The sequence below is a fragment of the Papaver somniferum genome, chromosome 7 (assembly GCF_003573695.1).
Source record: "Papaver somniferum cultivar HN1 chromosome 7, ASM357369v1, whole genome shotgun sequence".
In the NCBI taxonomy this organism is placed as follows: Eukaryota; Viridiplantae; Streptophyta; class Magnoliopsida; order Ranunculales; family Papaveraceae; genus Papaver; species Papaver somniferum.
The window spans coordinates 84,040,042-84,057,927 of NC_039364.1; the positions used below are offsets into that span (position 1 = coordinate 84,040,042).

Here is a 17,886-nt window from a genome sequence, read left to right on the forward strand (position 1 = left end):
AAAATAACCTACTAATCAAGATTTTCTTAAAGATGTTCTAAAGCATCTGAAAGAGAGTGGGGCAAAGACCCGCCACATCGAATCAACGATTTCCACCAAATATGCTAAAAGAAAATGACATATTTCATTATGATAATGCTTTGAATGGACTATTAAACAAAAAAGAAAGGGTGTACAACTCCAGACACCTACTAAGAAAAACCTGGTAAAAAGAAAGTATGACACTGTAAAAAAATGACGATGAGATGCCAGCATTAATAGAATTGGAAGAACATGATGATGAAATGGATGGGATTATGGAGAGGGATCCTGACATGCCACCATTGGTCGAGATAGATATAGAAGGCAACACAGTATTTACTTAAAGGTTTAGTTCCTCGTTGATATCACGCATGTTCATTAGTGTGAGTGTTATATATTATAAACTAATATGAGAAACAATCCTAAATTTACTACTATTAAAAGTGAGTATGCAAGTGAAGACTACTTGGATTGAGAGGAGTTGTAATTTCGATGTGGTTGGCATTCGACATTGCAATTGGTGATACTGCAGTATTGCATGTTGTCAGTCATACACTATGGTCCCTATCTAAAACAGTCATTTCGGAAGAGAGTGAAGTGGAGGAAGTGCCTCAACTCATCCCACTTCTTCCTGCCATCAATGTTGATAGTGGCGATGACCAAAGAATATGGCAGTTTGGTGACTCTTTTTCAGTTGCAGGTTGTTACAAGGTTCTGGAGGATGATGGAGATGTTTTTTCCCCTCACGAGAGTTTATGGAATCCAAGAATACCACAAAAAGTAGTCTATTTTGTGTGGTGCATTTGCTATAATGTTGCACCTACAATTGGTAAAGCGAAGGGGTCTATTGTAGTAAATAATTGCCTTTTATGTAAGAAGGATACTTAGTCAAATCACCATTCTTACACGGCTAGACTACCTGATCAATTTGGATATACTTTTTTTTGGAGGGATATAACCTGCAATTTGTTTTCCAGCAGTATTTTGTTGGAATGGAACAGGTAAAAAGAAACAAAATTGTCCATGAGAAGAAGAATACGGGACTTAATCTCTTTCGCCATATGGCAGGCAGTCTGGATAGAAGGGGACAACAAAATATTTGATGGTAAATATGAAAAGTTGGAAGAAATTATTGTCAATGTCAAAATTTTAATAGTCAACTGGCTTGTAAGTTCTAATTATTTGAGAATCTCTCTTAACTTGGTTCTAAGTAATTAGAAACCGGTCATTGATACCAACATAATAACAGCTCTGCTACAATTGAGCTTTCTATCTTTTCCCAGGGCACCGTCTTTTTATTGGTGTCACTGTCTTTTAACCTTTTGTTTTTTTAGTAGAAAAAAAATGAATTAAAAAAATATATAAACGCATTTTAGGTCAGAGGTTGAATAAGAAAGAGCGAGAAGAAGGCCAAATACTTAATACACTTTTAAAATAATGTTAAAAATATCTGCTTTTGACATCCTCAGTTTATACACCCTCAAAATGTAAGGTGTACAACTCTTTTTTTTAGGCAATTTATTTATTTTGAAATCTACTAGTGTATGTTTATAAATTTATAATGGGATCGGAGAAGAGGGGCAAAAAAAATAGAAGGCCATTACTGGGACGTCACATTCTTTAGAAGGGCGTCACCTAATGGGACAAAAATGGGTCACCCATAAGTAATATCAAAAAACCCCTATCTCAAATAATTTTGTAATGACTAAACAACCCTTATTAAGTTAATTTTAACTTAATTGAATTAGATAAAAATTAAATTAATGAATTTTGTTGTATACTTGGTGAATTCTGGGGCAAAGTTTTTGTGGGAAGAAAAATTGGCGGTAAAATAAACTTCTACGGTTGGAAATAATCCAAATCTAGACGTAAAATCACTTCTACGGTTGGAAATATTCCAAACCTGGACGTAAAATCAGATTCTACGGTTGGAATTAAAAGGAACCTGGACGTAAAATGAGCTTCTACGGTTGAAATTAATTCAAACCTGGACGTAAAACTACATACATATAAAATTCTACGATTGGAATTAATCCAAACCTGGACGTAAAATCACTTCTACGGTTGGAAATAATCCAAACTTGGACGCAAAATCACTTCTACGGTTGGAATTAAAAGAAAACTGGACGTAAAATCGGATTCTACGGTTGGAATGAAAAGAAACCTGGACGTAAAATGAGCTTCTACGGTTGGAACTAATCCAAACATGGACGTAAAATTACATGCAAATAAAATTCTACGGTTGGAATTAATCCAAACCTGGACGTAAAATCACTTCTAGTTAAAGGGTAATCTAGACATTTTGTATATGTGTTAGGATATCCCACAACCATTTTTTGGACATTAAGAACCCAAGTGGAGTCCCTCTATTGGAGTGTGACACCCCAATAATAGCCTTCAAAAAGAATATCATAGTAGTTTTCAAAATATCATTTGCCACTGGAGAAGAAACATACTTGTGCAGCCGGTTTTAAGGGGTGCACAAATCGGAAAACTTTGTTAAAATTTTTTATAATTTGTTCCAGGTAATTGCTTTACACTTGTGAGTTCAAGGTAATGAATCCCAACCAAGCCACAACAGCGCATAACACTCCAGAATACAATTTGTGATCGATTAAAAGATAACTCAAAGTATTCTCTTTTTTGGTAATGCTAATGAATGGATCAAGCAAAGACGGCTTCCGTCTGTCTTCCTAATCTTACTTTTAATATCTTAATTTTACAAATAAACTTCACTTCTAACTTTTGATTATATTTTTCAATCAACAGTGTGGGTCAATCTCTAGAAAACAGTATTGATGTAGATAAACGGTGGGACAATCTAATAATACATACGTTCAATGTACTATGCTTTAAGGTTTCGCTATATATTATTAGCTGTATCATTCCTCCAAGTACCCAGTATCTAGCAAGTGTTAGAAGAACAGAAACAGAATCTCATCTCGTTTCTTCATTTTGGACTTCAAAGATGGATTCAGATTTTAGGTTTAAAGGTCCTCCACCTCAAGTACCTACAGAACCAATGGATTTTCTTTCTCGCGATTACTGCAACTCAAAAGCAGTTCAAATTTTCCAACCAGATGTTCAAGATCGGGCACTAGTTCTTCAAAATCATTCGATGAGAACTTTTACGGATGACGTAAAACCTCCGGTAAGAATTATCAAACTGTTGAAAACAAATTTCTCTGTTCTTCTCTACATGATGTTATGTTTGTGAAAAGTGAGATAACACAACTACACCCTGTTTCACACTTATGCAGCATATGGATGATGGAGATTTCAAGTCTTTACCACCATGGAAATCATCCAACGATGTCAAGGTAATACTGTTCTCGGTACATTAATCAGTTCCTTATAAAGTTTAAATACGATTCTGTGAATTATAAATATAAAATAAACTATAAGTAAATGGAGCTAATTTGTTAAAAGTATGTACATTTTTCTTCTCGGCTTTCTACCAGTCCTGGATATCGCTACAGCAGGCTATGCATCCTGAAATCAATTACAACAGAAAGAAATGGGTACGTGTTCAGCCTTTCTCTTTATAATTGATATGCAAAAAAAAAACTTCATTTATGAAAAATGTTCATGGTCATGAATCTCCGAAAGAAAATGTTATACTCTGGCTTTTGCAAGAGATTGGGCTTCGAGTTAGGAAAACCCTGGTTCAAGAAATATCTAGGTGCCAGAATTGGTCTTTCGGTCCAGTTCCACATATACATCTTGTTTGTTTGCAGCTGACTCGACGTCTGGATCTGAGTCAACCTCTGACTCGGGCCGAGTCAGCAGTCAGACCGTTTGTTTTGCATTTTGAGTCAGATTTGACTCGACCTATGACTCAGACATAACCCCTAACTCGGAATCGTTTGAGTCAGGTAACAAAATACCCCTGACTCACGGGACCAAACCACTGACTCACGCTTTTTAAGTCAGATGAGTCAGATCTGACTCAAAACAAACATATTGAGTCAGATCCAGATGAGTCAGGTGATTTCACTCAGATCCAGATGACTCAGATCCAGACGACTCAGATGAGTCAGGAGTAAACAAACGTAGTGATAGTTGGAGCTGAAACAAGAGTGGACAGTTCTACTTAGTTTCCATTTGTCAATTCTTTTATCTCGGATCCAGCTATCCATTGCATGACCCATACTTCCTAATAAACTCCGAAATATATTGCATTGCAGTTTTCGTGGAAAGTGATCCCGTTAAAGAATCTATCAATTAAGAAATGGGTGAAAGAGATAAAGCAAAAAAGAAAAAAAGAAGACAGATTACAGAGAGCTGAAGTTCATGCAGCTATATCAGTTGCAGGTGTAGCCGCAGCACTAGCCGCTATTGCTGCAGAAAATATGAATAAACAAGGTAATCATCATCAAGCAAACAACACCACCACAGGGAAGGAATCTGCCATTGCTTCAGCAGCCGCCTTGGTTGCGGCCCAATGTGCACAAATGGCAGAAGCTATGGGAGCTAAAAGAGATCAACTTAGCAATGTGTTGGGATCAGCAATGAGCACTGCTAACGCTACAGACATCTTGACACTGACAGCTGCAGCTGCAACATGTAATTAACTCGATTACCAACTTCTCTAATTAATCATCTCTAATTAATCATTATTAGCAATTAATAAGCGGATAAACACCATTCTATCATATGCCTGTCGTTTTGCCCAGAAAAAAAAACATATAGCGGAAATTAGGAGTCTGGAATTTTAAAAATGACTTGCTCACATGTCAATTTGACTACCTATTTCTGAAATTTGATATCTAGATAGGCAGTATGCTGGATGCAGAATCCTACACAAGTTTTACTTGAGGAGAATGATTTTAATCTAGTTTTCCGAGAGGAGAAAGATTGTAACCAAATCCTCGTGGTGGTCCAGAATACCCTCTTGGGAATTCACAAATAATAATTAAAACACCATGAGTTCATAGAGTACACATAATAGATGGATATTTTATGCAGAATCTTTTTAACTCTCCTCTTCTCACTCTTTTTGGCATGATGCTCTATGTTTAGCATTAAGAGGAGCAGACACACTAAGAGGACGACCTGGTCGTAGCGAAAGATTGACTGGAGGCAAACCCATACTTGCAATCGAGGATAACAAGGATGATACTGACTGTGACTTTAACTTTGAAAAGTTTAGATCAGTGCTTTCAAAGGGATCTAACCTGAGCATCGAATCATCAGATGGTAAGTATTTCATCACTTTATAATAGGTCATCCTGCCGAACCCATTAAGTCATGATCCTCCATCTTTCTGGCCATCATAAAGATGGTTCCAGTCAATGACTTAACGGGTCTGTGGGCCACCTCAGGAACAGGAATGAACAGTTGCTGATTGATGTAATTGTGAAACAGGAAAGTTCAAATATAGGTCAGTCTCTATCGTCCTCAACAATGAATCCAAGGTTTGATCTCTAATTCTCTTTAAACTCATTTATCCTTCCACAAGAACAACATTCTTCCAGTGCCATGGATTCACAAATTAAGTAAAAAAATTGTCTTAATTAAGGGTTTCTTAAACATTTACATGATGACTAAAATTCCCACCCCCTCCCAAAAAAACAAAAATAATTTTCTTTTTAGACTTTGTAATGCATATAACATCATTTGTGGATGTCATTGTTGTACAGTGGGATCTGAGTTGAATACTCTTGATCAAAAATAAAATAAAATACCATCATTCAGTGATTATTACAAAACATCAAATTCGATCTGTAACCATCAATGCTCAGTTTACAAATCAAATCTGACTTTGTGTTGGGATGTTCTACTCATTATGTAGATCATTTACAACCAGAGTTGTAGGTTCACCCTTTCGATGAATTGAGCAACCAGTGTGTACAAACATGTGTTCTGATTAGATCTTTGTATGGGCAGGTCATTCTCAAAACCAGGAAGGCCATATGCTATCTGCCTTTGTGACTACAAAAGAAAGTGCGTATCAGATTTCTTTCCTATTCCACTACTCTAATGCAACATCTACATAGTTAGTATATGATCTAGCATTTGATTTTTTGCAGGTGTTGTCCTAGATTTACATGCTGAGCTATATCAAGAATCATTGACGGAAGAATGTGATACATGCTATTACATCGTGTTGACTACGAGTAAAGGAACGATTAAACTGGATATGGAAAATGACTACAACTTATATGCTGAGGCTCTCAACTACATTTACTGGATATGACCTGCAATCCTGTAGAAGTTGAGAAAAGTTTATCATTTTTTCCATGTATGTTTCTCTATGAAACATCTGTATCGTTATTGAAACACAGAAACTGGCTTTTGATTTCCTTTTTCAATATCAGACCTTTTTATAGTGCTTATCTTTTCTACTGTTTTATTTAAAATTTTAGATGGGCAAACAGTCATACTGGTTCTTGATGATTCAAAGGTTTCTTATGATACCTAGTTTCGATAGGGTTAAGAGTTTTGTCTAAACGCATATAAAATGTCAGCACCAAAAAAATAAAAAGATGAATCAACTCAAAAATACACATGAAGCAGGATGCTTGTGAGGCAAATAATGCATATCTAATCTATCCGTTTGGTTCCATCCTACTTCAGGAAACATAATGTTCTTCTCTGTGTACATAATGTTACTATATTCAAAGATTCTACATTTTCCGAGGAGTGAGAAGGTGACAATTCATGAGAAACTCCTTTGATTGGTTGTGAGAAAACAAATTTGTATCTATCTAACCTATCCACTTGGATCCATCAGTGGATGTGTATGCATAGTTGGGGTTCCACATATTGTTACATGCTTTATAGCTGCTACTATAACGTCAATTAAATGATAAACTCCTTGGATGGTATTATGGTAATCAACTAATGTTAAACTTGGGTGATAAAATGAAGGTGGACTACTCATAATGATCCCAATCCTTCCATGGGGGAAGTTCAGAATGATCCCAATCTTTAATTTCTGCTTCTGAATCCCATAACCGTGTCCCAGAATTCATCACATTTTCATGATGTAGAAATTTTATCATCTTATCTTATATATCTTACTAATATAAAGAAAAGAGGTATTTTCGTTGGTCACGAAATGACAAAATAGCTTGGTGTAACCTAGATATTACTAATATGATCTTAAATATCAACTACTATTATACATATGTATTCAAGTGTGAAAATGTACATGGAATCAATACTTACATAAACAACCTTATATATTTCACATCGGATTTTTGTAAAATTAACATATTTGGAAAGCTCTTTGAAATACCTATGTAATAAGTACAAATAAGAATATTAAATTTTATTTTACGAAACAAAATATAATTGTTATCAAATTTGGTATTGTTAAAGGAGCAAAATTCAAGCATGTGCATCGCACATGTGGCATCACTAGTACTAATATAAAGGAAAGAGGGATTTTTGGTAGGATATCCCTTAAATTACTTAGTTGTCCCCATTTTTTACATATTTACGTAAATACCATTGTTTTAAAAATAGATCAATATTTTTAAAACTTAATATCTTTCAAAATATACACGGGATTTTTTTAAAATTTATATATTTGAAAAGCTCTTTCAATTATCTACGTAATGAGTACAAATAAGAATAATAAATTTTTGTTTTAGGAAAAGAATTTCATGGCTTTCAAATTTAGTATCATTGGATGAGTAAAAATTCAAACATGTGCATCGCACATGTGTCCTTACTAGTGATAATAAAGAGAATGGACCTGCTAGCAGTAGCAGCAGCAGTACTAAAAAAGATTGGGACTGAAGTGACTGTCACACTACCTCGATGGCAGAAAATCAACTAACTTATTTTAGTTCCATGGGTGGAATGAACCAGATAAAGTTGGAAACTTGGAATGTAACAAAGAATGCGAAACAAATGTAAATTTTGCCTCTTTTTTATTAGTTAAGGAAGGATAAGAAAGAAATTTGATAAGTTTAAAATCAAGGAATCTCTAACATTTCAGAAATTAACTCCAGTAAGCTATGTACAACTTACACTGGAACGCCATAATCAATCTGCGAGTAAATTGGACCAACTAATTTGATATCAGTAACCCACGAGCAGCAACACCAGAACCCCATCACTGGATGGTAAATGGAAGGTAATCACTTATCAGGCTTAAATTCAACCGAAATTCACATTATTTTACGTGTGTCAGTGTGCGTATATATATTTGTCGAGTGGCACAAGAGCTTATCATGTGAAGTGAATATTTTCCATTTTCCCATAAACAAAAGGGTATACTCATACTTCATATAACTATATTACAATGGCACATAAACACAAAACTCAGTTAAAGATGAATGATCTGCATGTATAGCATAAATATAGATTGCGTAGGCCCATGCTTCAGTTGAAGATTTCCAATTGCTTTTGGGGAGGAGGCTGCTTACAGACATTTATCTGCTAATTTGGCACTTGGAATTACAGTTGACTATCAAGAAATACGAAAAAGAATCTTACTAGGGAATAAACACTAGTCTCAGGACTCAGGGAGTGGGTTTTAACATATGACTTATAAGTGCATCACATTAATGAATATGTCAAGTGATGTAAACATAGATATGACATTGTTGACCTGATTAAATGGAAGGTATCACTGTGTCTGTATGTTGTGTGTATTGAGAGGCGTCAAAAAATAACTTGTCCAATCAGTCTCTACAGTCCAGCAGCAGATCAATCACAATATATAGGATGTCATATATGTTAGACTTTGTGTTGGTTTAGCAATAAAACGTGCTCTGTGTTTTAATTAATCTGGATTAGCATTAATACTAATCAATGAGTAATGCTATGTATTGTTTATCTTGTTTTTAAGATAAGGAATGGCATATTGGTTGATATCTTATATTGTAGGACTGTTTTTCAACTTATGATGGTAGGTTGATTGACACATGTTCTACTTAGCATGAGGTGGACTCCACTCTAGATCTTGTTTAAAAAGAAAACTCATTCCATCATTCAAGAACAAGAATAGATAGAAGTGGAAGTTTATCTAATTGCAGTAACAACTAAAGTTTACAAGCTTTCATGTTCTACTGTTTTCCTACAAACTAAGGTATGTACTTAAACTTCCTATCTATTGATATGAAGATATAGAATATGTAATCCTAAAGCATATAAAGAATAGTCTATCAGCAGGAACTGTTAACTATGTTTACAAACAGCTTGTTTATAGCTAATAAGAATCTAGTAAGCATGATTAAGGAGCTGATATCTAACATTGGTATCAGAGCCCTAGGTATAACATATTCTACATAGCATGTTTTAGTAGTTGTTGTGACTATTATGAAATGGAAACAATTCACATATTAGTTTAAACATGAAGTTCCTAAGATTCAAATCATGTAGTATGTGTGTTCTGTTGTTGTCATGTTACAAGGCTGATGTAAAGAATTATATGAAGCCTTGTAGTAGTCTTGGTGTGACTTTTATCGTTTCTATGTGTCGCCAAAGTGATACTTAGAGAGCTGATAAAAGCTACATATTTTCGTTATGAAAGGACTATGTAAAGTTGCATTTCAGATGTTGTTCGTATGACGATACCCAAAGGTTAATCATACTTGTAACATTTGTAATGGAGCAAGATATTCTATTTATACGTAGTAAATGATAGATCTTTTCGACCCAAAGGTTTAAAAGTTCCGTTGAATACTATGCATAGGCTGATTAGTCTTGTTTTGTATTTAAGACTTGGTATATTACAAGTTTACCCAAAGGTGAAGTTGTGATTGTATCAAGTCTGAGATCAGAATATTGTTATCATGAAGTTTCAATAACAATTGTTAGTTCTGATTTATGCTATATGCAGTTTCATGTGCTGGTGTTGTAAACAACTTGAAGGATTATAATGGTTTCTTCTGTTTGAACACATATATATCATTTGTATATGCATCTTTTCAGTTACAACAATGAATCCTGCACAAATTCAAGGTCTTGTGGCTGGTATTGAGCCTCTTAGTGGTACAAATTACCTGAAATGGAAGTCACATCTCGATATAGTTCTTGGTTATTTGGATTATGATATTGTTCTTAGAGAACCTAAACCAGACATGCTTGTCGACACTTCCACTAGAAATGAAAAACTAGATTTCCAGAAACGGGAAAAGGCAAACAGAATGAGTATTACGATTATCCGTAGTGCGATTCCAGATGCCGTTAGAGGTGGAATTCCATTGAAAGATACGGATAAAGAGCTAATAGAGGCTATTCAGTCACAGTTTCAGAGTTCAGCAAAGTCTATGATTGGTACCCATATGGGTCAGTTGACTTCTATGCGGTATAGTGGTGAAGGGAGTATTCGGGATCATATACTTCAAATGGCAGATCTGATTTACAAGCTACGGGGGCTGGATATGAATCTTACAGATGATTTTCTTGTACAACATGCGATTAATTCACTTCCGAAACAGTTTGAGACTTTTAAAGTTAATTACAATACTAGTGACAGGAAATGGGATGTAAATGAGTTAATTGCTCGTTGTGTACAAGAAGAAGAAAGGCAGCGACGTGAAACAAAGGAATATGCACATTTTACTACTCTTGGTCCCAACAAGAAAACCTTCAAGAAATCAGGAAAGGGTAAGAAAACTCAAGAGCAGCAAAAGGAAACTCCAAAAGATGAATCTGAAACTAATAAGGAGAACAAGAAGTTTCCTTTTAAATGCCATTTCTGTAAGAAGGCAGGGCACATGAAGAAGGATTGCTTTAAGTACAAGAATTGGCTGAAAAAGAAACAACAACGTACCGATTTTCATATGATGTGTTTTGAGATTAATCTTATTGATACTCCTTTGAATACTTGGTGGTTAGACACCGCAGCAACCATTCATGTTGCTAATTCCTTGCAGGCATTCAAAATCCAGAGGAAACTAAGTAAAGAAGAGCGGTGTCTATATATGCCAAATGCTCAAGGAGTGGAAGTTAAAGCCATTGGGAATGTGCAACTAACGCTGGATTCTGGAAAAAATTTGGATCTTTTTGATGTATTTTATGTACCTACTGTAAGAAGATGTTTAATATCAGTTGGTAGGCTTGACTCTAAGGGTTTTTCGTTTTCTATCGGTGGTGGTTGTTTCAGTATGTATCATAAATCTCAGCTGGTTGGTTTTGGGCCGAATGTGGATAATCTTTACAAGTTAAATGTTGATCTTAGTTCTGTAAATTCAGCGTTGTGTATGAATGTTGATACTTCTAAAGGCACCAAAAGAAGCTTAAATTCAGATAACTCTTCCATGTTGTGGCATCAACGTTTGGGGCATATATTTAAAGAACGAATGGAAAGACTTGTAAGGGAAAATATTCTTCCAAAGCTGGATTTTTCAGATTCTAGCACTTGTATCGCTTGTATTAAAGGAAAACTTGTGAAAACTAGAAAGAAGACAGCAATACGAAGTCAAGATTTACTTGAAATCGTACATACAGACATATGTGATCCCTTTTATATTCCTGCTAGAGGTGGGCAGCGATACTTCATTACATTTATAGACGATTATACTCGCTACGGTTATGTCTATCTCATTAAGGAAAGGTCTGATGCTCTTGAGGCTTTCAAAACTTACAAGGCAGAAGTTGAAAATCAAACTGACAAGAAGCTTAAAGTGCTCAGATGTGACAGGGGAGCTGAATACTACGGAAAGGCAGACTCTTTTGGAGAATCTCATGAAAAATTACTGGATTTTCTTCGAGAGCATGGAATTGTGCTTCAATTCACCAATTCTGGATCACCAGAGCAAAATGGGGTAGCAGAACGGCGAAACAGAACCTACAAAGACATGGTTCGTACCATGTTGTGCAATTCTATTCTATCTGAGTCCTTTTGGGGAGAAGCCTTACGGACAGCAGCATACATACTGAATCGTGTTCCTACTAAAGCAGTACCAAAGACTCCTTATGAACTGTGGACAGGTAGAAAGCCTAGTGTAAATCATTTTCATATTTGGGGATGCGCAGCGGAAGCTAGGCTATATAATCCTCCGGGAAAATCTCTTGATTCTCGCACTACAAGTTGTTTCTTTATTGGTTACCCAAACAGATCAAAAGGATACAGGTTTTTTTGGCCATCCAGACCTTTCGAAATTGCAGAAACTAATAATGCTAAGTTTCTAGAGATTGATGAAATCAGTGGGAGTGAAACTCGACAAGTTGTGTTTGAAGAAGAACATTATCATGCAGATGTTGAAACTTCAGTTCGAAAGGAATCCACTGTTGATGTTCCAGAATCATCTAAAGCTGCAGAAAAGGATGAAATAGTTCTTCGCAGATCTGCTAGACCAAGAAAAACTGTCGTAAAACCCGGACTTAGTACTTTCATGGTAGAATCAGATGGCATTGTTGATGATTTGGAAGAACCAATAACATATTCACAAGCAGTGAATGGAAAGAATTCGCTCTCTTGGCTTCCTGCCATAGATGAAGAATTAGAATCAATGGACAAGAATGGAGTATGGGATATGATGGATCTGCCAGAAGGTGCAACTACAGTTGGATGTAAATGGATTTTCAAAATCAAACGTAATGCTGATGGGAGTATCGAAAGATTCAAGGCGAGACTTGTTGCGAAAGGGTATACTCAAGAACCAGGTGTTGATTATGAAGAAACCTTTTCTCCTGTTTCCAAGAAAGATTCGTTTAGAGTTATTATGGCAATGGTAGCTCATTTCGATCTGGAATTGTTTCAAATGGATGTGAAAACAGCTTTTTTGAATGGTGATCTAGATAAGAAAATTTATATGGTACCACCGGAAGGTTTAGCATCTAAAAATCAAGAGGGAAAAGTCTGTTGCTTGAAGAAATCTATATATGGGCTGAAGCAAGCCTCTAGGCAATGGTATATGAAGTTTGATCAAGTAATATCCTCATTTGGTTTTGTTGAAAATGTGGCAGATAGGTGCATTTACCTGAAAACTAGTGGGAGCAAGTTTATCTTTCTGATTCTCTATGTTGATGATATCTTGCTTGCTACTAATGATCTTCACATGCTGTATGATACTAGGAATTTTCTCTCAACTAACTTTCTGATGAAAGACTTAGGAGAAGCTTCTTATGTTCTAGGTATAAAGATAAACCGTGACAGAAACAGGGGTTTGTTAGGTTTATCTCAAGAAACTTACATCAATAAAGTTCTCAAGAGGTTTGAAATGCAGAATTGTGCAGCGGGTGAAGCACCTATTGTTAAAGGTGATGTTATTAACAAACTGCAATGTCCAAAATCAGATTTTGAGAGGACCCGTATAGATTCGAAACGGTATGCATCAGCAGTTGGTAGCTTAATGTACGCCATGATTTGCACCCGCCAGATATAAGCTTTGTGGTTGGTATGTTAGGACGCTACCAGCACAATCCAGGAGAACCTCATTGGAGGGCAGTAAAGAAAGTGTTCCGATACTTGCAGCGAACAAAGCATTTTCAGCTTTTTTACCGAAGATCAAAAGAATTGGAAGTTCAGTGTTATTCTGATTCTGATTTCCTAGGTTCGGATAGCCTGAAATCCACCTCAGGCTATGTTTTTATGTTCGCTAATGGTGCTATATCATGGAGAAGTGTGGAGCAATCAATTCAGGCTCAATCAACTATGGAAGCAGAATATATGTCTTGTTATGAGGCAACTACTCAAGCTGTTTGGTTAAGAAACTTCATGAGAGGCCTTCTAGTTATAGATTCAGTATCTAGACCTATGAAGTTTTACTGCGACAACCAAGCTGCAATAAGTTTTGCTAAAGACAGTCAAGGAACGGGAAGAGTCAGACACATAGATCCCATGACTAAAGGTTTGAGCCCTAAAGTGTTTAAAGAGCATGTTGCATCTATGGGTGTTGTTAATCTTTTTGAATTATAAAACTGAAGTATGTATGTTTTTTGGTTGCATATATAATCAAATCAACTTCAGTTTACATATGAACATCTCTTGTTTATTTGTTGTTATTGTTCTGTATTGTTGTAGTGTCTTAAGTGATGCATCAGATCTCTATTGAGATCAACAGTATGTTGTAGTCTTCTGATGACATTGGCAGATCTCTTTTGAGATCATAAGCATGTTGTAGTCTCTTGAATGAGACATTGGCAAGCCCTTTTGAAATCATAAAGAAGTCTGTTCTATAAGGCATAAAGAGATTTCTTTTGGGATACTAATTTTAATGTCCTTAGTATGGCAGTAAAGATTAACTCGAGATTGATAACCCGCCTAGTTTTCAGATTATGGAAATGGTCTATGTATCTTTTAAATGGTATGTGGGTCTTCATTGTCGAAATCTAGCGTATTGTTGGTCTTAAGGATAAGGTTATACATGACAGTTTACTCATTGGTTAAATTTATTGTTTTCTAAATTTGGTGGCCGCCTACAGTTTTACAACTTGCTAATCCATGTCTGATTTTGAAATGATTTTCTGAAAAACTAAAAGGTTTTATTGCTAACCTAAGTGGGAGATGTTAGACTTTGTGTTGGTTTAGCAATAAAACGTGCTATGTGTTTTAATTAATCTGGATTAGCATTAATACTAATCAGTGAGTAATGCTATGTATTGTTTATCTTGTTTTTAAGATAAGGAATGGCATCTTGGTTGATATCTTATATTCTAGGTCTGTTTTTCAACTTATGATGGTAGGTTGATTGACACATGTTCTACTTAGCATGAGGTGGACTCCACTCTAGATCTTGTTTAAAAAGAAAACTCATTCCATCATTCAAGAGCAAGAATAGATAGAAGTGGAAGTTTATCTAATTGCAGTAACAGCTAAGTTTACAAGCTTTCATGTTCTACTGTTTTCCTACAAACTAAGGTATGTACTTAAACTTCCTATCTATTGACATGAAGATATAGAATATGTGATCCTAAAGCATATAAAGAATAGTCTATCAGCAGGAACTGTTAACTATGTTTACAAACAGCTTGTTTATAGCTAATAAGAATCTAGTAAGCATGATTAAGGAGCTGATTTCTAACAATAGAACCTAAAGTGGTTAGTATTCTTTCACATAAAATATATCTTTGAGAAGTAATACTTAATCGATCTGTTTACAGTATAATCTACAGAAAGGTATCATGTTCAGGGAATAATTGGTGCCACACACTAAAAAGTTGAAAAGAATTCCCATCTCTAATCTAACTACTGAGTATACGAAATCAAACTGAGAACAAGCATTAAAAAATGCATTTATGTAAGCAGAACAAAGAAACGAATAAAAAAAGTCAGGAAATACTAGCTGATGAGAAGAATACCTGCATCATCCAAGTTATCAGAAAGGAGATAGGTTGAATCTTGATGATTGCTAATGTTTAACCTTTATCCTGTGAGTGAAGAAGAAGGTTGTCAACAGCATTCTCAGAGAAATCTGATTTCTTCACCTGCTTGTATTCTCAAGTTAGTACTATGGAATCTATAAGGGATTTTAATTAATTATCTACTGACTAAAAATATAAAGCGAACTTCTATATACAGTAATTATAAAAAAGTAACTACATTTTTCAGTTCTGATCCTTCATGTAATCTGTTGGGAAAGACGAATAAGATTAAAAAATACTAAAAGCCTAAAAGGAGAGGCCTAAGAATTTAGATGAGTGTCTGGAAAAAAGTAGTCCTATTTTGGATGCTAAAAATAACGAAGGCAGATTTGGATAAAATATGGATTTTTTTGTGTGTTAAAGATCCGCCTAAAGTCGTGCTCTGCATATAATCCAAGGAAGGTAGTTACATATTATTTACCTCTCTGGTGTATGTATGGTACAACTTCAGCTATGGTTGACACAACATCTGTCCAATCTGACTGGCTTCCATTGTTGGCGCTAATGGTATAAAAAAGAGATACGAGTCATATGACCCCAATCAAAAATGCATACCAGTGTAACAAAATTTAACCCCCTGGTATATGAGATTTCGGTCTGAAATGTCTGGTCCAAGTCAAACCTGTTCTGTGCCCTCCGCAGGTTTTCTAGTCGATGTCCCTGATGATCAACTGTTACAGCTGAGTTATAGCTCTGTCCATCCCAACTTACACTCAATTCCGTCCAACAACCTATAGATTTCATCACTCCTTGAATGAAAATTATCTCCCACCACAAATTCATGGATTTCACCATCCACTTCTATCCAACTTAATCCAGGCCCTTTCTCTAACCCCCTTTTCCCAACCACCCCTCTTGTTTTCCCAAAATCCTCCCACCTTCCCGATCTCGCATACAGATTAGACAGAAGAACATACCCACCACCATAATCTGGTGTTAAATCAGACAATTTCTTCAATGCAATCTCTCCAATCTCAATATCTCCGTGGTTCCTACATGCAGCAAGCAGTGTGCCCCAAATTACTGGTCCAGGTTCCGTTACCATACTCTCAATTACCATTTTTGCTTCTCTCAGGAAACCTGAACGTCCTAGAAGATCAACCAAGCATCCGTAATGCTGGATAGTAGGCTCTATTTTATATGCTCGTCTCATAAGCTTGATTTTCTTTAACCCTTCTTCCACTAGACCGCCATGTCTACAGGCATTCAGGACACCAATGAAGGTTACTGCATTAGGCTTTGCCCCTGACTTTTGCATTTCCGAGAACAAACGAAGAGAAGCTTCAGCATATCCATGAGCTGCAAACCCAACAATTATCGATGTCCAATGACCCACATTTTTGTTGTTGATACCTTTAAATACTTCCATGGCATTGTGTACATTTCCACATTTCGAGTACATATCAATCAATGCCACACCAAGACCATCCTCCAGTGAGAACCCATGACGAATAATATACCCATGAACCCTCTTTGCCAAACTAAGAAGACCCAGATCAGAAATCAAAGAAATAATGCTCATTAACGTAGAGTCTTCCAAACCTGAAACCTCCTGCAATTCAACAAACAACTCAAAAGCCTCCCACAGTAAACCCTGTTTAGTACATCCATCAATCATACAGTTCCACGACACAACATTTCTCTCAGGCATTTCATCAAACAATTTACTAGCAGAATCAATATCACCCGAGTTAACTAATGCACTGATCATAGTATTCCAAGTAACAACATTCTTATCCTTGACAGGAATTTCGTCAAACACTTTACAAGCACTCTCAATTTCTCCACATTTTGCATACATATAAATTAAAGAATTACGAACATATAAATCAGAGGCAAACCCAGTTTTCAGAACAAACCCATGTACTTGTTGACCTTCTCCAGTACCATAAAGTTGAGCACAAGATTTAAGTAGAGAAGGGAAAGTAAATTTATTAAAAAGTAGAGTATCAGTGTTTTCATGGAGCATAGAGTAGAAGAGTAAGAAAGCTTGTTGAGGTTGATTGACCAAAGTCAGTGCTCTAATCAGTGAATTGTAAATAAAAGAAGAATTCAATATGGGTAATTGATTAAATAGAGAAAGAGTGTAATTAACATCATGAATTGAAATTGAATTTTTTGAAGACTGAAATATAGTACAACAAGAATGAAGAATTCCAAGTAATGGGGGGCTTTGACGGAAATAATAATGGCTTGTTTTGATTGTGAGAGAATGAAATTGTTGGATTTCTTTGATAGTTTTACTTTGAGATAGAAATGACAACGGTGATGATGATAATGATGAATTGTTGTTGGGTAACAGAAATGGTTTCTGCAATGAAATCATTTTTCCTCTCTATCTCTAGCAAGCAAAAAATTGAGCATTCACATGCACTGTTATGAGTTGGGAAGTATTTAACGCAAAGAGAAACAAAAATACTGGGGGATTTTGTAAACAATGAAAATGCAAGGACAGGTTGTTTTCTTCTTTTTGTTTTTGGCAACTCCGGGAGGACAAAAAGACAAATCAATCACATACCCGTTAATGAAGTAGACGTCTATGTGTAGATCTGATTTTAAAGTTGAACTAATAGAAATCTTTTTGGAACTGAAATC

At 35.7% G+C, this 17,886-nt stretch overlaps 1 protein-coding gene and 1 pseudogene across 2 annotated transcripts; one reads left to right on the forward strand and one right to left on the reverse strand.

Moving 5' to 3' along the window:
* The first annotated feature begins 2,855 nt into the window (after nucleotides 1–2,855).
* On the forward strand, nucleotides 2,856–6,368 carry LOC113297784 (annotated as a pseudogene).
* A 1,488-nt stretch (nucleotides 6,369–7,856) lies between these two features.
* LOC113297786 (pentatricopeptide repeat-containing protein At5g48910-like) lies at nucleotides 7,857–17,735 on the reverse strand. 2 transcript variants are annotated; one of them, XM_026546362.1, is made up of 3 exons: nucleotides 15,713–17,735; nucleotides 15,229–15,297; nucleotides 7,857–8,092 (listed from the first exon to the last, which is right to left on the reverse strand). In XM_026546362.1, exon 1 carries the CDS (start codon nucleotides 17,615–17,617, stop codon nucleotides 15,977–15,979), a length of 1,641 nt encoding a protein of 546 aa, XP_026402147.1. In that variant the 5' UTR covers nucleotides 17,618–17,735; the 3' UTR covers nucleotides 7,857–8,092; nucleotides 15,229–15,297; nucleotides 15,713–15,976. The 2 variants fall into 2 exon arrangements, with proteins under 2 accessions (XP_026402147.1, XP_026402146.1); XM_026546361.1 differs by having other exon boundaries at nucleotides 7,868–8,092; nucleotides 15,229–15,354.
* Nucleotides 17,736–17,886: the final 151 nt, after the last annotated feature.